Here is a 23,230-nt window from a genome sequence, read left to right on the forward strand (position 1 = left end):
GAATGTGGATTATTAATGGTTAAAACATCTGCAAAGTGTGGGGTTTGTGAGGAACGTTGTTTAGAACACTTGGCGTTAAGAGAAAGCTTGAGTAGGGAAAATTATACAGATATTGATTTACAAGTAGCTCCAATGGGAACAAGACAACCTAACCCTATCCCACCTGTTTCATCTGTCCCTATCCCACTACCTGCTCCTCACCCACCTCCCCCTGAACCTGTCTCATCTAGTACACCTTTCCCTCTTTATCCTCCTCTCCCATCATCACCCGATCCCTCTTCCTTGGGAGATGAGCAAAATCTAACTGTGATAGAAAGGGGAAAGAGGTATGTGAGTGAAAAAGATAGCAATGGTAATGAATCAGTGACCCCAATAGCCCATAGAACCCGGGGTCGGGCAAAGCTTTCTCCAGTTGTGCATAGAAAAGGCATAAGCAAACAAAAACAGACTGTGATTGCCCCCTTTGCGACGAGGTGTCGGAGAGGAAGGGCCAGTATTTGTAAAAGTGCCTTTTTCCCCTGAAGATGTAGTTATTTGGAACAGACAGCCGGAACTTATAGAGAAAATCCTGATAAAGTGGCACGCGTAGTAAAAATGGTTATGAAAACTCAAAATCCTGACTGGGATGACATACAAGTAATATTAGATACTCTGATGGATTCTACTGAAAAAGAAATGGTACTTAAGGCAGCCAAAGAGAGGGCAAGAGAAGATATTAGAAATGGGCTGGTAACGGGGAATTTAGATGTGAATTTCCCAATTGAGGATCCAAATTGAGACCCTAATTTATTGTGTGATATGAGGAGATTATGGAAATATCAAGAGTGGATCCAAACAGGAGTTCAGAATGCTGTGCCCAAAACTATAAATTGGTCCAAACAATATGAGGTTCGACAGGAAAAGAAGGAACCTCCCACTGCGTTTTTGGAGAGGCTAAAGGAGGTAGCAAGGAAATATACAGACCTCCAAATGGATACAGAACAAGCAAAGGTTCAGCTTGCTCTCATATTCTTGGGCCAATCACAGGATGACATTCGTAGAAAATTGCAAAAATTAAAAAGGGGAGGAATTAAGGAATTTGGATAAGTTACTTGAGGTCGCCTGGAAGGTGTATAACAATCGGTAAAAAGAAGCTAGTAAAAGGCAGCAGCAGAATCTTTTGGCAGTAATACACGGGAGAGGGAACCCAAATTTCAGGGGGCGTAACAGGAATGGTCAGGGTAGGGGACCAGTTACCCAGGGGTTAAGCCTGAATCAATGTGCATATTGCAAGGGGGTGGGACATTGGAAGCGAAATTGCCCAAGTCTGAATAACCAGTTTGACCAGGGCAATTGGTTCCAGCAGGCTACCAAGGAGATGGTCCAGCTGACTAGACGTAGAAGCGGTAGAACAAGTTAAGGAACCTGTTATAAATATACAGTTAGGGCATAAAGAGGTCAGATTTCTAATAGATACGGGAGCTTCTTTTTCTGTATTGAATGATTTGCAAGGACAGATTGGGGACAAGGAAATGACAATAGTCGGCGCTACAGAGAAAGAGGAAAAATGGCCATTCCTGCAACCCCTAGATTTGTGTTTTGGAAACAAGGTTATAACACACGAATTTTTATATGTACCTGAGTGTCCAATTCCGCTTTTAGGAAGAGATTTGCTAGCAAAACTTGATGTGGTAATAACCTTTGAAAATGGAGAGCTTATAATGAAAATACCTGAATCAAAGACAGGACAGATATTAATGATCAAAGTAAAACCTGTTCCCTCTATCCCTAGGGAGGTAGAAGATGCAGTGATTCCCTCTGTATGGGAGACAGATATACCAGGGAAATCTAAATTGGCACAACCAGTGCATGTAGAGTTAAAAGAAGGGGCAAGGGCTGTACAAGTCAAACAGTATCCCATAAAACCAGAAGTACGGCAAGGAATAGTAAAGATTATTGAGAAATTCTTGAAATACCGAATTTTAGAAGAATGTGAATCAGAATTTAATACACCAGTATTTCCAGTAAAGAAGCCAAATGGTGAATATAGATTAGTGCAGGATTTGAGAGCAATAAATAAAATAACAAAGGACATTTATCCAGTGGTAACAAATCCTTATACATTGCTAGCATCCGTAAAGGATATATATAAATGGTTTACCGTAATTGATTTAAAAGATGCTTTTTTCTGCATCCGCCTTGGCAAAGAAAGTAGGAAACTGTTTGCTTTTGAGTGCTACCAACACCCCGACCAACAGAGTGTCAGGGCATATTCTGACTCTGTCAGTAGTTTGTTTTTGTACTAGTGCATTTGTATTTTAATTTTCCTAATAAAGAACTACTATTCCTACTCCCATGTCTTTGCCTGAGAGCCCCGTAATTTCAAAATGATAATTCAGAGAGAGGGAGTTTGCATTTTCCATTTCAAGGGAGGCTCCTTCCTTTCTTAGCAGACACCTGTCTTTTCAAACCAAAACACAGGGCCATGCCTTTCCACAAGAGGAGTCATTGCTGTACATATCATGGACCTCTCTCAATCCTATTAAAGTATGGAAATCCTGGTTTAGAATAGACAGATATGAAAAACCTTTGAGAGACAGAGATTAAAATGGCTTGTGGATTTATTATTTTTTTAGGAATGGGGAAAACTACCCAGAAGATGTTGTTTTATAACATTTTAAAATATACTACATATAAATTAAAAACTGCAATAAAAAGAGTTATATAAATAAATACTTTTTAATTAGAAACACAGAAATGTGAAGATATGGATGACATTTTCATAAAAATATTAAATTACAAAAAATATATATAGTGAACTACAATACAAAGGTAGGCAAGACTGTACTTTATTTAGATCTTTTTGTATTGCTGGAGTGTTTTGCTTCTGGAGAGAAGCTAGTATTTCTATGAAGAACTCTCTCACATCTGATAATTAAATTTCCTTATTTCTTCTAGTGCTGGGTAACACATCCTGCCTGAAAGGAGCTACTGAAGGCAAAGAACTGGTTCTGCGTGGTCTGAAACTGAAGGATGAAGACCCAATACCAGCTCTGTTTCCTGTCAGGCGGGAGGGCATGTTGCTTGACGGCACGGTAAAAGCTCTGTTTTGTCTCGTGTGGGAGGATGCATCCATGGATGGCCCAATATTGGATCTGGTTGGGATCAGGTTGATGGCTGGTTCCATTGATGACCCAAAACCTGTTCTACGTGGCATTGCACCGGAGGCGATGTTGGCATCAGACACACTGTAGGGTCTGGCTGGTAGCACAAAGGGGGGTACATTGGTTCCAGACACAGTGTGGACTCTGTGTCTAGGCACTCTCCGCTGTGCTGGAGTAAACAAAAGGATAAAAAATCGAGAGAGAATCTATGTTTGCTGTTAAATGCTCCTTACAAGGGCATGTATGTGAAGTACTTATAAATATTTGCTCCTTAAATGCTTCTTTGAAACACATGGCACCTGATTATTATATATAGATACTTAATAGACAAAGGACATTAGCACAATTATCCTGCCCCATAAGTAGTTGGTATAGCACTTTAAATGAAGTACTGCAAGTATTCACTTAAAGACATCTTTTACCTCTCATCATATTAACTCCAAAGCTGTGTTTTTTATTCAAGGAAACAAACTTATTCTGAATGTTAATGTTTTATAACAGAAAGAAAGGAAAAAGCCTTTGGCTCTTAAAAAGAAAGAAAGAACAAAAGAAAGAAAGAAAGAAAGTAATTAAACTAAGTTTGAAAAGAAAAAATTCAAAATAAGACTTACCAGCAGGAGCAGAAGTAGCAGGTGTACGGGGTGCTCTGGGTCCAAAGCTCACCTGAAATATATCTGTTAAGAGATAATACATTTACTTCAGAGAAGGTAAATTTTTAAAAGCAAGGAAACGCACAGAACTGAAATGGTTGTGTTTGCAAGAGAAGATGATTAAAAAACATTAATGGTATATAACATAATGAAAGGAAGAAGCATTTGGCAAAAAAAACCAAAAAGAAAATAGGAAAAAAATTTCAAAACGTCAAAAAGCCACCCACACACTACTGCTACTCTGGAAAACCAAAAAAATCATAAAAAGCAACCAACCAAAAAAAAAATCCACAAACCAAAAACAGCTGAGCTATTGGGCACCAATAGGGAGAACCACGGTAGTAATTTAAATCCCTGTGTTAGCTTTCACCACACCTTTCTCTTCTGATAAATGTCTCAGAATATTTCTGTTAGCAATAGTTTTAATGCTCCATTATGTTTACAATTAAGGATTGTTGTATTTGACTGCAGAAGCTGTGCAGCATGAAGGGAGATGCTGGCTAGGAACCCACATCCCAGTGACTACAATTGTTTGACAAGCAGACTTACCATCATGAGCTTGTGCTAGTGCAGGAGGTGTATGAACAGCTTGGGCTGAAACCGGAAACTGAAAAGAGGCTGTTCAGAGAAAATAAAATTACTTCAGAGGAGGTACATTTTTAAAAGCAAGGAAATGTACAGAGTTGAAATGGCTATGGTTGCAAGAAATGGCTATGGTTGCAAGAAATGGCTATTACAAAATATCTGCAATAGTGTTATTGCTCCATTATGTTTACAATCAAGTATTGTTGTATTTGTCTTCAGAAGTTGTGCAGCATGAAGGAAGATGCTGGCAAGGAACCTACATCCAAATGACTACATTTTCTTGAAAAGCAGACTTACCATCAAGAGAAGTAGGACCAGCAGGTGTACTGGCTGCTTGGGATGAAATTGAAGGCTGAAAATTACCTGTTGAGAAAAAGTAAGTTTTAAAAAACAAGTAAATACTAAGAACTGAAATGCTTATGGTTGACAGGAAAAGTTATTGCAAAAATGTTAATGGTTTATAATAGAAAGAAAGGAAAAGGGACTTGGTTTCAAAAATGCAATTAAAAGAAGCACTAAAAGAAAAAAATCAAAAATAAAACACCGCCCACCCACAAGGACCACACTGAAAAATCAAAAAAATCCAACCAACCAAGCAGCTAAACCCAGACTAAAAAAAAAAATATCTAAGCAAATAAAGGACACATAGGAAAAAAAAATTCCTCCAGAATTAATTTTAATCCCTGTGTTAGCCTCCAACATCCCCTTTCTCATCTTAAAAGGTATTATAACATTTGTGTTTGCACTAGGTTTAAAGCTCCATTGTGTTTATAATTAAGTGTTGCGGGATAGGCCTAGGGAAGCTGTGCAGCAGGAAGGGAGATGGCAGCTAGGAACCCACATCCCAGTGACTAAAATTGCTTGAAAAAGTGACTTAAAAGAAGCAGCAGGACGAGCAGGAAGTGTAGGAGGCTGAATATTATCTCTTGAGAAAAAATAGGATTTACAAAGCAAGGAAATGCATCCATTGGAAATGGTTATGGTTGAAAAGAAATGCTATTACAGAATATGAATTGTTTGTAATAGAAATATAGGAAAAACAACTTTGCTATTAAAAAAGAGAAAAAAGAAAGCAAGCAAGCATGCAATGAAAAGAAGGAATAAAAGCAAAAAAAGTCAAAATGCAAACACCCACTCACCCACCACAACCAATCCCCTTTGATGTGGGCTCTCAACCCACATCCAAATCACTACAATGTTTTCACAAGCACACTTACCACCCACAGCAGGAATAGGAGCACGAGGTGTACTGGCTCCTTGGGGAGGCCCTATGGAGTCTGTTCAGACAAAGTGAATTTGCTTCAGAGATGGTAAATTTTAAAAAGAAAGCAGATGTATGGAATGGAAATGCTAATAGTTGGAAGGAAAGGCAATGTTGGTTCCAGAGACAGTACAGGTTCTGTAGGATGACACACCTCCAAATATGTTGCTTCCAGACGCGGTATAGTATTTGCTGGGTGATTTGCCTTCAGATGCAGTATAGTATCTGCTGGTAGAGTCACCTTCAGACGCAGTATAGTATCTGCTGGGTGAGTTGCCTTCAGACGCAGTATAGTATCTGCTGGGTGACGTACTGAAGGCTGAGCCGCTTCCAGACACAGTATAGGTTCTGCCAGGTGTCATACTAAGGAGGCCTGAGTCGGTTCCAGATAAACTATAGGATCTGCTGGGTGATGAAGTGAAGACTGAGTCGCTTCCAGACACAGTATAGGTTCCATCGGGGGTCATACTACTGTAGTTTGAATCGGTTTCAGACACAGTAAAGGTTCTGAATCTTGGGCGTCCCCAGAATGCTGGAATAAATAAAATGAATAGAAACAAATCAGGAGAGAATCTACATTTGCTGTTAAAAAGCTCTGACAAGAGTACGTATTTGAAGTACTTACAACTGTTTCCTTCTTAATTGCTTATTTGAAAGACATGGCATATAAATATTCTATATTAATCCTTAATAGACAAAGGGCATTAGCACAACTGTCTTGCCCTAGGAAGTATTGTAATCACATTTTGTTTGAAGTTCTACATCTTTTCACAGATATATTTTTCCCCTCGTCCTTATAAATTCTAGAGTGTGTTTTTTAATCAAGGAAACCAAATTCTTCTACCGCCAGACAAAACTTTTAATGCCTGTGTTAGTTACAGCACCCCTTTCTCATCTGAAGAATGTCTCAGACCATTTCTCTTTGCACTAGGTGAATTGCATTGTGAGTCAGAGAGGAGCAGAGGGTGGAGCTTCCTCAGTTGCTGCTGAGTGGCTGAAGTATATAATAGATCATTGAGCAGGTGTGCCGATTGCATTGGAGTTGGAGAGGAGCAGAGGGTGGAGCTTCCTGAGTTGCTGCTGAGTGGCTGATTATAAGAGGTGTCTGGGGAGCGCGGCGACCCGGAGCGCGGCGAACAGGAGCATGGTGAGTCTCTGGGGAGTATACAAGGCAGTTCATGCAGGCAGGCCAAGCAGCCAGGGTTGCCAGCTTTCTTGCTAGTAAGGAGTGCTCTGTGTTGTTTGAGGTCTTTCTGCTGCCTGGTTATTTTTGAGGTGTTTGTCAGTAATGGTTTCTACACGGTCAAAAGCTCTGGCTGGTATAAGTGACCAAGTCGGGCCCTCCAAAAAGGAGGTGTCTGTACAGACCCATCCGTGTCCAGAGTGTTTGAGCTTATCGGAGGCTTCAGGGAGTGTTGTGGAGGAGACCTGCCTGCGGTGTGAACAAGTGAATGACCTCCTTTCACTGGTGGCTGAGCATCCAGCCAAGTACCACTTCAGAATAGGTATGAGATCCTGGATAGAGAGACCCAACTAGATGATTTAGGAGAGAATTGCCTGCCCAGGGAAGCCCCCAGTTATGATTCATCTGCAAGACGGATCACTACCTCTAGCATCAAGAAGAAAAGAAGGGTAATCGTAGTCAGTGATTCCCTCCTGAAGGGAACTGAGGGCCCCATATGTTGGCCAGATCCATCCCACTGGGAGATCTTTTGCCTCCCTGGGGCCCGGGTACAAAATATCTCTCAGAGACTTCCTGGGCTGATTCAGCCCTCTGATTATTACCTACTGCTGATACTCCAGGCTGGCAGTGATGAGACTGAGGAGTGTCAAGGCAATTAGAAAGGACTTCAGGGTACTGGGTCAGGTAGTTGATAGGGCAGGAGGACAGGTAGTGTTCCGCTCAGTCCCTCAGGTGGCGGAGGAAAATGATGAAAGGAACAGAAGAATCCGCATCATCAACAAGTGGCTTAAGGGTTGGTGTCATTGGCAAAACTTTGGATTCTTTGATCATGGGGAAACTTTTACAGCATCTTCTCTGCTGGAATCAGATGGGGTACATCTCTCTGTTAAGGGCAAAAGATTTTTAGCTCATGAACTGGCAGACCTCATTGAGAGAGCTTTAAACTAGGTTTGAAGGGGGAAGGGGAAGCAGCTTAGCTGTCTGGAAGCAGGCCCAAGGGTTGCAAGGCTAAGTTAGGGGTGAAGTCAGTAGCCCAGATGAGGTGCATGTATACCAATGCACGCAGCTTGGGCAACAAACAAGAAGAGCTGGAGGCCATGGTGCAACTGCAGAGCTATGATGTAGTTACCATCATGGAAACATGGTGGGACGACTCACATAACTGGAGTACTGCACTGGATGGATACAAGCTCTTCAGGAGAGACAGGAAAGGAAGAAGAGGTGGAGGAGTAGCCCTTTATATTAAGCAAACTTTTGATGCCATTGAAATTGAAACTAAGGAAGATGGAGTTGAATGTCTATGAGTAAGAATAAAGGGGAAGGCCAACAAGGCTGACACCATACTGGGAGTCTGTTATCGTCCACCCGATCAGGAAGAAGAGGTAGATCACTTATTCTAAAGGCAGCTAGGTAATGTTTCAAGATCATCAGCCCTTGTTCTTGTGGGTGACTTCAACCTACCAGACATCTGCTGGGAACTTAATACAGCAATAAAGAGGCAGTCCAGGAAATTCTTAGAATGCATGGAGGACAACTTTTTGTTGCAGCTGGTGGGGGAACCCACCAGGGAAGGGACTATGTTAGATCTGCTGTTTGCAAACAGAGATGGGCTGGTGGGAGATGTGGTGGCTGGAGGTTGCTTGGGGCAGAGTGATCATGAAATAATAGAGTTCTCAATATTTGGTGAAGTCAGAAAGAGCACCAGTAAAACTCTTGCATTGGAATTCCGGAAGGCAGACTTTGGCCTGTTTAGGAGACTTATTCAGAGCGTCCCTTGGGAAGTGGTCCTAAAAAACAAAGGAGTTCAGGAAGGGTGGGCATACCTCAAAACAGAGATCTTGAGGGCACAGTAACAGACCATCCCTGTGTGCCGAAAGATCAGTCAATGGGGTAAATGTCCAGCCTGGCTGGGCAAGGAGGTTTTGGAAGAACTTCGGAATAAAAAGAGGATGTATCAGCGTTGGAAGAAGGGTCAGGTCTCTAAGGAAGTATTCAAGAAGGCTGCTAGAGCATGCAAAAAAAAAAATTAGGGAGGCCAAAGCTCAGTTTGAACTGAAAATGGCAACTTTTGTAAAGGATAATAAAAAATGTTTTTACAAATACATAAATGGTAGAAAGAAAGGTAAGAGCAGCCTTTGTTATTTATTGGACAAAGGAGGGAACTTAGTATCTGAAGATGAGGAAAAGGCAGAAGTGCTTAATGCCTATTTTGCCTCAGTTTTTAGTGGGAAGATGACTTGCCCTCAAGACACCTGCCCGCCTGGGCTGGTTGATGGTGACAGGGAGCAGAATGGTCCCCCCATTATCCAAGAGGAGGCAGTCATAGAACTACTGAAATGCTTGGATATTCATAAATCTATGGGACCAGATGGGACCCACCCCAGGGTAATGAGAGAGCTGGCAAACGAGCTTGCAAAGCCACTCTCCATCATTTACCAAAAATCATGGCTCACAGGTGAGATTCTGGATGACTGGAAGCTGGCCAATGTGGTACCCATTCACAAAAAGGGTGCAAAGGAAGATCCTGGTAATTATAGACCAGTCAGCCTGACCTCAGTACCTGGCAAAATAATGGAACAGTTTATATTAAGTGCCATCACGCAAAATTTACAAGATGGCCAGGGTATCAGACCCAGCGAGCATGGATGTAGGAGGGGTAGGTCATATTTGACCAACCTGGTCACCTTTTTTGACCAGGTAACCCGCCTAGTGGATGCAGGGAAGGCTGTAGATGTTGTTTATTTGGATTTCAGCAAGGCCTTTGACACTGTCTCCCACAGCATTCTCCTAGACAAACTGGCAGGCCATGGCTTGGGCAGGAGAACTCTGTGCTGGGTTAGGAACTGGCTGCATGGCCAGGCCCAGAGAGTGGTGGTGAATGGTGCTGCATCCAGCTGGCGGCCAGTCACCAGTGGTGTCCCTCAGGGGTCTGTGCTGGGGCCAGTTCTGCTTAATATTTTTATTGACGACATGGATGAGGGTTTAGAGTCCTTTATTAGTAAATTTGCAGATGACACTAAACTGGGAACGTGTGTTGATCTGTTAGAGGGACGGAGGGCTTTGCAGAGGGACTTGGAATGTTTGGATTTATGGGCAGAATCTAATGGGATGAAGTTCAATAAGTCCAAGTGCTGAGTCCTGCACTTTGGCCACAATAACCCCCTGCAACGTTATAGGCTGGAGACAGTGTGGCTGGACAGTGCTCAGGTGGAAAGGGACCTGGGGGTGCTCGTTGACAGTTGGCTGAACATGAGCCAGCGGTGTGCCCAGGTGGCCAAGAAGGCCAATGGCATCCTGGCCAGTATCAGGAATGGTGTGGCCAGCAGGAGCAGGGTAGTCATTCTTCCCCTGTACTCAGCACTGGTGAGGCCTCACCTGGAGTATTGTGTCCAGTTCTGGGCCCCTCACTTTAGGAGGGATATTGAGATGCTTGGAGCATGTCCAAAGGAGAGCAACGAGGCTGGTGAGGGGCTGGGAGCACAAGCCATATGAAGAACAACTGAGTGAGCTGGGGTTGTTCAGCCTGGAGAAAAGGAGACTCAGAGCTGACCTTATCACTCTCTTCAACTTCCTGAAGGGTGGCTGTAATGAGCTGGGGGTCGGTCTCTTTCTCCGGGCAACAACAGACAGAACAAGAGGACACAGTCTCAAGCTGCGCCAAGGGAGATACAGGCTAGAATTAAGGAGGAAGTATTTTACAGAAAGAGTGGTCAAATACTGGAATCATCTACCCAGGGAGGTGGTAGAGTCACCATCCCTCGAAGAGTTTAAAAAAAGACTGGATGTGGCACTTGGTGCCATGATCTAGTTGAGGTGTTAGAACATGGGTTGGACTTGATGATCTTAAAGGTCTCTTCCAACCTAGAATTTCTGTGATTCTGTGATTCTGGGAATTGCCCCATTATCGTTATACTAAACTGTTGCTGTACTTGCCTACAGAAGCTGTGCAGCGTGAAGGGAGATGCTGGCTAGGAAGCCACATCCCAGTGAATACAGTGATTGCTCCCTTGAAGAAGGGACTTACCAGCAGGACCAGGGCCAGGACCAGGGCCAGGACCAGGCCCAGGAGCAGGAACGAGAGCAGGAACTGGAGCAGGAGCAGGAGCTTGAGGTCTAGGAACTGCTATGGATGAAACATGAGGCTAAATATTATTTCTTGAGTAAAAGTAAGATTTAAGGACCAAGGCAATGCAGATTGGAAATGGTTATGATTGAAAGGAAAGGCTTTTAAAAAATAGGAATTGTTATTAAAAGAAAAATAGGAAAAAGAATTCTGTAAAAAAAAAGTATTTAAATGAAATAAATCATTTAGAAAATAAAAAATCAGCCACACAATCACCTCAACCACTCCCCAAAACCAAAAATTCCAAGCAACCAAGCATTCAAACCCAAATAAAACCAAAAGAAACCCAGAAGGACAAAGAGACCAATGGAAAAACTTTCCAATAATAACTTTAAACTCTATTTGCTTCCATCATTGTCTTTCTCTTTAAAAAGTATCAGAACATTTCTGTTTACACTAGGTGTAATGCTCCATTATGTTTACAATGAAGTGTTGCTGTAATTGCCTACAGAAGCTGTACAGCATGAAAGGGAGATGCTGGCTAGGAATCCACATGGCAGCGACTACAAATTCCTTAAAAAAGAGACTTACCAGCTGGAGCAGGAGCGGGAGCCGGACCAGGACCAGGACCAGGAGGACCAGGAGGACCAGGAGGTGTACGAGCTGCTTGGGGTGAAACACGAGGCTGAATATTATCTCTTGAGGATAAATGGGATTTACAAACCAAGGAAATGCACTGATTGGAAATTGTTATGGTTGAAAAGAATAGCCTATTACAGAATATGAATGGTTTGTAACAGAAATAGAGGAAAAATAATTTTGCTATTCAAAAACTAAAAAAGAAATCGAGCAAACATGCAATTAAAAGAAGTAATAAAGAAAAAAATCAAAATGCAAACACCCACCCACCCACCTCAACCACTCCCCATGGATGTGGGCTCTCAACCCATATCCAAATGGCTCTAATTTTTTCAGAAGCAGACTTATAATCAATAGCAGGAATAGGAGCACGAGGTGTACTGGCTCCTGGGGATGCCCTAAGGAGTTGAGACAGAGATAGTAAATTTACTTCTGAGATGGTAAATTTTAAAAAGAAAGGAGATGCATAGAATGGAAATGGTTATAGTTGGAAGGAATGGCAATGTTTGTTCCAGAGACAGTATAGGTTCTGTAGGATGACATACCTCCAAATATGTTGCTTCCAGACGCAGTATAGTATCTGCTGGGTGATTCACCTTCAGATGCAGTATAGTATCTGCTGGTGGAGTCACCTTCAGACGCAGTATAGTATCTGCTGGGTGAGTTGCCTTCAGACGCAGTATAGTATCTGCTGGGTGACGTACTGAAGGCTGAGCCGCTTCCAGACACAGTATAGGTTCTGCCGGGTGTCATACTAAGGAGGCCTGAGTCAGTTCCAGATAAACTATAGGATCTGCTGGGTGATGAAGTGAAGACAGAGTCGCTTCCAGACACAGTATATGTTCTGTCGGGTGTCATATTACTGTAACCTGAATCGGTTTCAGACAGACTATAGGTATTGAATCTTGGGCGTCCCCAGAATGCTAGAATAAAAAATTGCAAAGAAACAAATCAGGACAGAATTTACATTTGCTGTTAAATAGCTCTGTGTACGTATTTGAAGTACTTACAACTGTCTGCCTCTTAATTGCTTATTTGAAAGACATTTCATATAAATATTCTATATTGGTCCTTAATAGACAAAGGACATTAGCACAACTGTCTTGCCCTAGGAAGTATTGCAATCACAGGTTCTTTTTAGTTCTACATATTCTCAACCACATTTTATACCCCTCGTCCTTATAAATTCTAGGGTGTGTTTTTTAATCAAGGAAACAAGTAGCTTCTACAGTCTTGACAAAAATTTAAATCCCTGTATTAGTTATACCACCCCTTTCTTATGTGAAGAATGTCTCAGACCATTTCTCTTTGCACGAGTTGAATTGCTCCACTGTCGTTATACTAAAGTGTTGCTGTATTTGCCTACAGAAGCTGTGCAGCATGAAGGGAGATCCTGGCTAGGAATCCACATCCCAATTACTACAATTGCTTGAAGAAGAGACTTACCAGCAGGACCAGGCCCAGGACCAGGACCAGGCCCAGGAGCAGGAACAAGAGCAGGAACTGGAGCAGGAGGAGCAGGAGCTGGAGGTCTATGAGCTGCTAGGGGTGAAGCGCGAGGCTATAATCTCTTTATTAAAAGTAATATTTAAAAACCAAGGCAATGCACAGATTGGAAATGGTTATGGTTAAAAGGAAAGGCTATTAAAAATAAGAATGGTTTGTAAGAGAAATAAAGAAAAAACAATTTGAAATGAAATTTGAAAAACAAAAAAAATTTGAAACAATTAGAAAAATAAAACTTTCCAATAATAATTTTAAACTCTCTGTTAGATATCACCATCCATCCCCTTACTCTTCTCTAAAAAGTATGATAACATATATGTTTGCCATAGTTGTAATGCTCCATTATGTTTACAATGAACCGTTGCTGTACTGGTATACAGTAGCTTTGCAGCATGAAGAGAGATGCTGGCTAGGAACCCACATCCCAGTGAGTACAATTGCTGGAAAAAGAGACTAACCAGCCGGAGCAGGAGCAGGAACCGGAGCAGGAGCCAGACCAGGACCAGGACCAGGAGGACCAGGATGACCAGGAGGTGTACGACCTGTTTGGGGTAAAACATGAGGCTGAATATAATCTCTTGAGGAAAAATAGGATTTACAAACCAAGAAAATACACCCATTGGAAATGGTTATGGTTGAAAGGAAAGGCTATTATAGAATATGAATGGTTTGTAATAGAAATATAGGAAAAACAACTTTGCTATTAAAAAAGAGAAAAAAGAAAGCAAGCAAGCATGCAATGAAAAGAAGGAATAAAAGGAAGAAAATCAAAATGCAAACACTCACACACCCACCTCAACCAGTCTCCTCGGATGTGGGCTCTCTAACCACATCCAAATCACTACAATATTTTCACAACCACACTTACCACCAAATAGGAAATAGGAATAGGAGCATGAGGTGTACTGGCTCCTTGGGGAGGCCCTATGGAGTCTGTTCAGACAAAGTGAATTTGCTTCAGAGATGGTAAATTTTAAAAAGAAAGCAGATGTATGGAATGGAAATGCTAATAGTTGGAAGGAAAGGCAATGTTGGTTCCAGAGACAGTACAGGTTCTGTAGGATGACACACCTCCAAATATGTTGCTTCCAGAGGCAGTATAGTATCTGCTGGGTGATTCACCTTCAGATGCAGTATAGTATCTGCTGGGTGATTCACCTTCAGATGCAGTATAGTATCTGCTGGTAGAGTCACCTTCAGACGCAGTATAGTATCTGCTGGGTGAGTTGTCTTCAGACGCAGTATAGTATCTGCTGGGTGACGTACTGAAGGCTGAGGCGCTTCCAGACACAGTATAGGTTCTGCCGGGTGTCATACTAAGGAGGCCTGAGTCGGTTCCAGATAGACTATAGGATCTGCTGGGTGATGAAGTGAAGACTGAGTCGCTTCCGGACACAGTATAGGTTCCATCGGGGGTCATACTACTGTAGTCTGAGTCGGTTTCAGACACAGTAAAGGTTCTGAATCTTGGGCGTCCCCAGAATGCTGGAATAAATAAAATAAATAGAAACAAATCAGGAGAGAATCTACATTTGCTGTTAAAAAGTTCTGACAAGAGTACGTATTTGAAGTACTTACAACTGTTTGCTCCTTGTCTTAATTGCTTATTTGAAAGACATTTCATATAAATATTCTATATAGGTCCTTAATAGACAAAGGACATTAGCACAACTGTCTTGCCCTAGGAAGTATTGTAATCACACGTTGTTTCAAGTTCTACATATTCTCACAGACATATTTTCCCCCTCATCCATATAATTTCTAGAGTGTGTTTCTTAATCAAGGAAACCAACTTCCTCTACAGTCTGACAAAAATTTAAATCCCTGTATTAGTTACACCACCCCTTTCTTGTGTGAAGAATGTCTCAGAACATTTCTCTTTGCACTAGGTGAATTACTCCATTATCGTTATACTAAAGTGTTGCTGTATTTGCCTACAGAAGCTGTGCAGCATGAAGGGAGATGCTGGCTAGGAAGCACATCCCAGTGACTACAGTGACTGCTCTCTTGAAGAAGAGACTTACCAGCAGGACCAGGGCCAGGACCCGGACCAGGACCAGGACCAGGAGCAGGAACTGGGGCAGGACCAGGAGCAGCTGGAGGTCTGTGAGCTGCTGGGGGTGAAACACAAGGAGTGAATCTACATTTGCTGTTAAAAAGTTCTGACAAGAGTACGTATTTGAAGTACTTACAACTGTTTGCTCCTTGTCTAAATTGCTTATTTGAAAGACATTTCATGTAAATATTTTATATTGGTCCTTAATAGACAAAGGGCATTAGCAGAACTGTCTTGCTTGCTCATTTGAAAGACATTTCATATAAATATTCTATATAGGTCCTTAATAGACAAAGGGCATTAGCAGATCTGTCTTGCCCTAGGAAGTATTGTAATCACACGTTGTTTGAAGTTCTACATATTCTCACAGACATATTATACCCCTCATGCTTATAATTTCTAGAGTGTGTTTTTTAATCAAGGAAACCAACTTCCTCTACAGTCTGACAAAAATTTAAATCCCTGTATTAGTTATACCACCCCTTTCTTATGTGAAGAATGTCTCAGACCATTTCTCTTTGCACTAGGTGAATTGCTCCATTATCGTTATACTAAAGTGTTGCTGTATTTGCCTAAAGAAGCTGTGCAGCATGAAGGGAGATGCTGGCTAGGAAGCCACATCCCAGTGACTACAGTGACTGCTCTCTTGAAGAGACTTACCAGCAGGACCAGGCCAAGGACCAGGACCAGGACCAGGCCTAGGAGCAGGAGCAGGAACGAGAGCAGGAACTGGAGCATGAGCAGGAGCCGGGCCTGGAGGTCTATGAGCTGCTAGGAGTGAAACACAAGCCTAAATATTATTTCTTGAGTAAAAGTAAGATTTAAGGACCAAGGCAATGAACAAATTGGAAATGGTTATGATTGAAATGAAAGATGATTAAATATATGAATGGTTTGTAACAGAAGTAATGGAAAAACAATTCAGTTATTTTAAAAACAAGTATTTAAAAGAAGTAATGAAAGAAAAAAATAAAAAGTCAAACACCCATCGTCCTACCTTAACCACTCTTCAAAACCAAAAAAGTCCAAGCAAACAAGCATCCAAACCCAAATAAAAACCAAACCCAAAGAAAATCCAAACCAAACCCACAAAGACATACAGGCCAATGGAAAGAAACTTTCCAATAATACTTTTAAACCCTGTGTTAGCTTCCACCTTTTTCTACTCTAAAAGGTACCATAACATTTCTGTTTTCATTAGGTGAAATGTTCCATTATATTCACAATGAAGTGTTGCTGTATTGGCCTACAGAAGCCGTGCAGCAAGAAGGGAGATGCTGGCTCGGAACTCCCATCCTACAGAATAGATTTGCCTGAAAAATTGAGTTACCAGCAGGAGCAGCAGCAGGACCAGCAGCAGGAGCAGCAGCACCAGCAGGAGCAGGAGCAGGAGCCGGACCAGGAGCAGGAGCCGGAGCAGGAGCAGGAGCCGGAGCTAAAGCAGCAGCAGGAGCAGGACCCGGACCAGGATGACCAGGAGGCGTACGAGCTGCTTGGGCTGAAACACAAGGCTGAATATTATCTCTTGAGGAAAAATAGGATTTACAAACCAAGGAAATGCACCCATTGGAAATGGTTATGGTTGGAAAAAAAAAGCCTATTACAGAATAAATATGGTTTGTAATAGAAATAAAGGAAAACATATTTGGTATTAAAAAATAATTAGAAAGAAAGCATGCAATTAAAATAGTAATAAAAGGAAAAAAACTGAAAGTGCAAACACCCACCCACCCAGCTCAAGCCCTCCCCATGGATGAGGGCTCGCAACCCACATCCAAATCACTACAATGTTTTCACAAGCACACTTACCACCAACAGCAGGAATAGGAACATGAGGTGTACTGGCTCCTTGGGGAGGCCCTATGGAGTCTGTTCAGACAAAGTGAATTTGCTTCAGAGATGGTAAATTTTAAAAAGAAAGGATATGTATGGAATGGAAATGCTAATAGTTGGAAGGAAAGGCAATGTTGGTTCCAGAGACAGTACAGGTTCTGTAGGATGACACACCTCCAAATATGTTGCTTCCAGAGGCAGTATAGTATCTGCTGGGTGATGTACTGAAGAATGAGTCGCTTCCAGACGCAGTATAGTATCTGCTGGGTGACGTACTGAAGGCTGAGCCGCTTCCAGACACAGTATAGGTTCTGCCGGGTGTCATACTAAGGAGGCCTGAGTCGGTTCCAGATAGACTATAGGATCTGCTGGGTGATGAAGTGAAGACTGAGTCGCTTCCAGACACAGTATAGGTTCCGTCGGGTGTCATACTACTGTAGTCTGAGTCGGTTTCAGACACAGTAAAGGTTCTGAATCTTGGGCGTCCCCAGAATGCTGGAATAAAAAAAATGAATAGAAAAAAATCAGGAGAGAATCTACATTTGCTGTTAAAAAGCTCTGACAAGAGTATGTATTTGAAGTACTTACAACTGTTTGCTCCTTGTCTTAATTGCTTATTTGAAAGACACGGCATATAAATATTCTATATTGGTCCTTAATAGACAAAGGGCATTTGCAGAACTGTCTTGCCCTAGGAAGTATTGTAATCACACATTGTTTGAAGTTCTACATATTCTCACAGACATATTTATCGCCTCGTCCTTATAAATTCTAAAGTTTGTTTTTTAATCAAGGAATCCAACTTCTTCTACAGTCTGACATAAATTTAAATCCCTGTATTAGTTACACCACCCCTTTCTTATGTGAAGAATGTCTCAGACCATTTCTCTTTGCACTAGGTGAATTGCTCCATTATCGTTATACTAAAGTGTTGCTGTATTTGCCTACAGAAGCTGTGCAGCATGAAGGGAGATGCTGGCTAGGAAGCCACATCCCAGTGACTACAGTGACTGCTCTCTTGAAGAAGATACTTACCAGCAGGGCGAGGACCAGGAGCCAGAGCAGGAATGAGAGCAGGAACTGGAGCAGGACCAGGACCAGGACCAGGAGCAGGAGGAAGAACAAGAGCTGGAACTTGAGCAGGAGCAGGAGCAGGAATGGGAGCAGGAGCAGGAACAGGAGCAGGAGCAGGAGCTGGAGCAGGAGCAGGAATGGGAACAGGAACAGGAGCCGGAGCCAGAGCAAGAACAGGAGCAGGAACAGGAGCTGGAATTGCATGAGCTGCTTGGGGTGAAACACGAGGCTGGAAAATATCTGTTGAGTAAAAGTAGGATTTAAAAACTAAGGAAATGAACTGTTTGGAAATGATTGTGTTTGAAAGGAAAGCCTAATTCAAAATGGGAATGTTTTATATCAGATAAAAATGAAAAACACTTTGGTTATTAAAAAAAAAGGGAACACAGAATGAAAGAAAGAATGAAAGAAAGTAAGAAAGAAATTTAGAAAAGAAAGAATTCTAAAATCAAACACCCATCCACCTACCCACCTCAATCACTCCCCAAAACCAAAAAAGTCCAAGCAACCAAACATCGAAACCCAAAATAAAACCAAAACAAACTCACAAAAGGTATAGGAACTAAGAGTAAATACATTCCAGTAATGATTTTAATCCCTGTGTTAGCTTTCACCATTCCCTTTCTCTTCTGATAAATATCTCAGAATGTTTCTCTTTGCAGTAGTTGTGTTGCTCCATTATGTTAACATTTAAGTATTGTTGCATTTGTCTGCAGAAGCTGTGCAGCATGAAGGCAGATGCTGGCTAGGAACACACATCCAAATGTCTATAATTTCTTGACAAGCCAACTTATCATCAGGAGCAGGAGTACAAAGTGTAGTGGGTCCTTGGGGTTGAATGGGACTTAGGGTATCACCGAAAATGTAACCCAGAGGTGTGTAGTCTATTACCATCTATGTCAGCTGTTTAAAGAAATGGGGCAATATTCTTTATTGTCTCCATGACTCATCACTGACAACTCCTTCCAGGGGCCTATGTCTGCTCATGGACCATCAAGGTCTCACTGCATCACCCATAAAATTACACCATCCCATTTTAGAGGCTCTGCCCAATGGGGAGAACCAAGCATTCCTTCCTGGATACAATCTGAAGTTTGGAACATCAGAATGGCCTTACTGACTGGATTCCCAGAGGACAAGAACTACATAACCACCACTGGATCTTCAGAGGAAGACCAGACCCTTCTACAGGATCAGCACATCAACAGAACCACATCTATCACTCCGGCAGGACTGCAGCCACCATTTAATCAGACTGCTACCACCACCCCGTCCAACTGGGTGTCAGGTTGTATCCTGACTCTTTAGGTTTCCTGCCAGTGTTTTCTGCCTGTATTTTAATTGTCCTATTAAACTGTAGTTCTGGCTTGGAATCTGACACTAGTTTGTTTTCAAACTAGTACATAGTACAAGATACCAGCTGGTTGGGGTTTGAAGTGATGCCAGAAAGATTCTGTTCAGAGAAAGTAATTTTACTTCAGAGAAGATAAATTTTAAAAACCAAGGAAATGCACAGAATGGAAATGGTTATGGTTGAATGGAAAGATGATTAAAGAAATGGTAATGGTTTACAATTACAACATAATGAAAGGAAAAAGTCTTCAGTTAAAAAAATAAAGAAACAAAAAGAAGAAATAAAAAAAAAAAATCAAAAATCAAACACCCACCCACTCACCACGACCACTTCCCAAAATCAAAAATAAACCAACTAACCAAGCAGCTAAACCTAGAGTAGTATCAAAAATATCAAAGCATATTAAAGACCCATTATTAACAAAAACTCCTCCAGCATTAATTTTAATCCCTATCTTAGCTTTCACCATCCCCTTTCTCTTCTGAAGAGTGTCTTCGACTGTTTCTGTTTGCGTTAACTTTATTGCTCCATTATGTTTACAATTAAGTGTTGTCACATTTTCCTACAGAAGCTGTGCAGTATGAAGGGAGATGCTGGCTGGGAAGCCACATCCCAGTGACTACAATTGCTTGAGAAAGAGACTCACCAGCTGAAACCGGAGCAGGAACAGGAGGCGGAGGAGGTGCAGGAGGTGTACGAGGTGCTTGGGGTGAAACGCAAGGCGAAATATTATCTCTTGAGTAAAAATAGGATTTATAAACCAAGGAATTGCACAGATTGCAAGTGGCTATGTTTGAAAGGAAAGGCTATTACAGAATTTGAATGGTTTGGAACAGAAATGAAAAACCCTTTTGTTATTAAAAAGAAAGTATTTAAAAGAAGTAATAAAAGGAAAAAATCAAAATGCAAACACCCATCCACCCACCTCTACCACTCCCCAAAACCAAAAAAGTCCATACAACCAAGCATCCAAACCCAAACTAAAAAAAAAACAAAAAAAACCCCAAAAACTAGAAGGAAATAGGGATCAACTGAAAAAACTTTCCAGTAATAATCTTAATCCCTGTTTTAGCTTCTACCATCCCCTTTCTCTTCTTTAAAAAATATGACAACATTTCTGTTAGCACTAGTTTTAATGCTCCATTATGTTTTCACTTATGTGTTGCTGTATTTGCCTACAGAAGATATGCAGCATGAAGGGTGATGCTGGCTAGGAACCCACATCCAGGGGACTAGAATTGTTTGACAAGCAGACTTACCTGCAGGAACTGGAACAGGAATAGTAGGTGTACGGGGTGGTCTAATCCGAAATAGATCTGTTCAGAGAAGGTAAATTTTTAAAAGCAAGGAAATGTATAGAACTGAAATGGTTATTTTTGCAGAAGATGATTAAAAACCATTATTGCTTTACAATAAAAGGAAATGAAGAAGCCTTTGGGGGGCAAAAAAGAGGAGAAAATAAGAAAAAAAAGTCAAAAAACAAACACCCACCCACTTACTACTGCTGCTTTGCAAAAAAAAAAAAAAAAATCTGAGCAACCAAGCAAAAAAAAAACCCAAAAAAAAAACAACCAAAAAAACAAAACAAACCCAACCCTAAAATAGCCAAGCAAATGGGGACCTATAGAAAAAAAAACCACAGTATTCAGAGAATTCACAGAATGACTAGGTTGGAAAAGACCTTAAACATCATTGAGTCCAACCCATGCATTAACACCTCCACTAAAGCACTAAACCATCGCACCAAGTGCCACATCCAGTCTTTTTTTAAGCACATGCAGGGATGGTGACTCCACCGCCTCCCTGGGTAGACCATTCCAGTACTTTATCACCCTTTCTATAAAAAACTTTTTCCTATTATCAAACCTATATTTCCCCCGATGCAGCTTGAGACTGTCCTTGGGTTCTGTCAGTTGCTGCCTGGAGAAAGAGACCAACCCCCACCTGAGCACAGCCGCCTTTCAGGAAGTTGTAGAGAGTGATAAAGTTGCCTCTGAGTCTCCTTTTCTCCAGGCTGAACAGCCCCAGCTCCCTCAGTCATTCCTCACAGGATTTGTGTTCCCAGCCCCTCACCAGCCTTGTTGCCTCCTCTGGAGGCATCAAGCATCTTATCCCTTAAGCATCTCAACTTCCTTCTTAAACTGAGGGACCCAGAACTGAACACAACACTCAAAGTGTGGCCTCACCAGTGCCGAGTATAGGGGAAGGATGACCTCTCTGCTCCTGTTGGCCATGCAATTCCTGACACAGGCCAGGATGCCATTGGCTTTCTTGGCCACCAGGACACACTGCTGGCTCATGTTCAGCCAGTGTCAAACAGTAACCCCAAGTCCTTTTCTGCCTGGGCACTGTCCAGCCCCACCATCCCCAGCCCATAACATTGCAGGTGGTTATTGTGGCCAAAATGCAGGACTCAGCACTTGGATTTATTAAACTTCACCTTTTTAGGCTCTGCCCATTCATCCAACCATTCCAAATCTCTCTGCAGAGCCCTCATACCCTCCAACAGATCAACACACGCTCCCAGCTTAGTGTTGTCTGCAAACTTACTAATGAAAGACTCAATCCCCTCATCCATGGCATCAGTGAAGATATTGAAGAGAACTGGCCCCAGCACAGAGCCCTGAGGGACACTCCTGATGCCTGGCTGCCAGCTGGATGCAGCACCATTCACCACCACTCTCTGGGCCTGGCCCTGCAGCCAGTTCTGAACCCAGCACAGAGTGCTCCTGCCCAAGCCGTGGGCTGCCAGCTTGTCTAGGAGTATGCTGTAGGAGACAGTGCCAAAGGCCTTGCTGGAGTCCAGACACACAACATCAACAGCCTTTTCTAACATTGACCAGGTGGGTCACTTGGTCGTAAAAGGAGACCAGGTTGGTCAAACATGACCAACTCCTCCTAAAACCTTGCTGGGTCTGATACTCTGGCCATCCTTTAAGCGCTATGTGATGATACTCCATATAAACTTACTGGGGGACTGAGGTCAGGCTGACTGGCCTATAATTAACAGGATCCTCCTTTCCACCCTTTTTTTATGAATGATTGACACATTGGCCAGCTTCCACTCATCTGGAACCTCACCAGTGAGCCGGGACTGTTAGTAAATGATAGAGAGCAGCTTCGCAAGCTCATCTGCCTGCTCTCTCATCACCCTGGGATGGATCCCACCTGGACCCATGAATTAAGAACATCCAAGCAGCTCAGTTCTCTGACTGTCTCCTCAGAAAATGGGGGGACCATTCTGCTCCCTAGTATCATCGAGCAACCCAAGAGGACGGTTGTCCTGAAGGCAAGCCTTCCCACTAAAAACTTAGACAAAGAAGGTGTTAAGCACCTCTGCCTTCTCCTCATCTGCATTTACTAAGTTCCTTTCTGCATCTAATAAACCACAAAGGTTGATCTTAATCTTCCTTTTACCATTAATATATTTACAAAAGCATTTTTTATTATTCTTTACAAAAGTCACCATTTTAAGTTCAAACTGAGCTTTGGCCTCTCTAATTTTTTCCTACATGCTCTAGCAGCCCCCTTAAATACTTCCTGAGAGACCTGACTCTCCTTCCAAAGATAATACCTGACTCTCCTCCAAAGATAATACATCCTTTTCTTTATTCCTAACTTCCTCCAAAATCTTCTTGCCCATCCAGGCTGGACATTCACCCTGCTGACTGATCTTTCAGCACCCAGGGACAGTGTGTTCCTGTGCCCTCAAGATCTCTGTTTTGAAGCTCACCTACACTTCCTGAACTCCTTTGTTTTTAAGGGCTGCTTCCCAAGGAATTCTCTAAATAAGTGTCCTGAGCAGGTCAAAGTCTGCCCTCCAGAAGTCAACTGTGAAAGTCTTATTAATGTTCCTCTTCATTTAACCAAATATAGAGAATTT

The 23,230-nt window shown here is 42.1% G+C and overlaps 1 protein-coding gene across 1 annotated transcript in view; it reads right to left on the minus strand.

The window, feature by feature from the left end:
• Nucleotides 1-14,446: 14,446 nt before the first annotated feature.
• LOC131571259 (coiled-coil domain-containing protein 171-like) overlaps nt 14,447-23,230 on the minus strand; it is a 49,707-nt gene continuing 40,923 nt past the window's right edge. The window contains exons 21-24 of the mRNA XM_058823905.1: nt 20,607-20,663; nt 15,747-15,857; nt 15,055-15,144; nt 14,447-14,515 (exon numbers count right to left, since the gene is read on the minus strand). Of these exons, the coding sequence (XP_058679888.1) occupies nt 14,447-14,515; nt 15,055-15,144; nt 15,747-15,857; nt 20,607-20,663 (327 nt within the window). The remainder of the gene's footprint in view (nt 14,516-15,054; nt 15,145-15,746; nt 15,858-20,606; nt 20,664-23,230) is intronic.

Source organism: Ammospiza caudacuta, chromosome Z (genome assembly GCF_027887145.1).
Source record: "Ammospiza caudacuta isolate bAmmCau1 chromosome Z, bAmmCau1.pri, whole genome shotgun sequence".
In the NCBI taxonomy this organism is placed as follows: Eukaryota; Metazoa; Chordata; class Aves; order Passeriformes; family Passerellidae; genus Ammospiza; species Ammospiza caudacuta.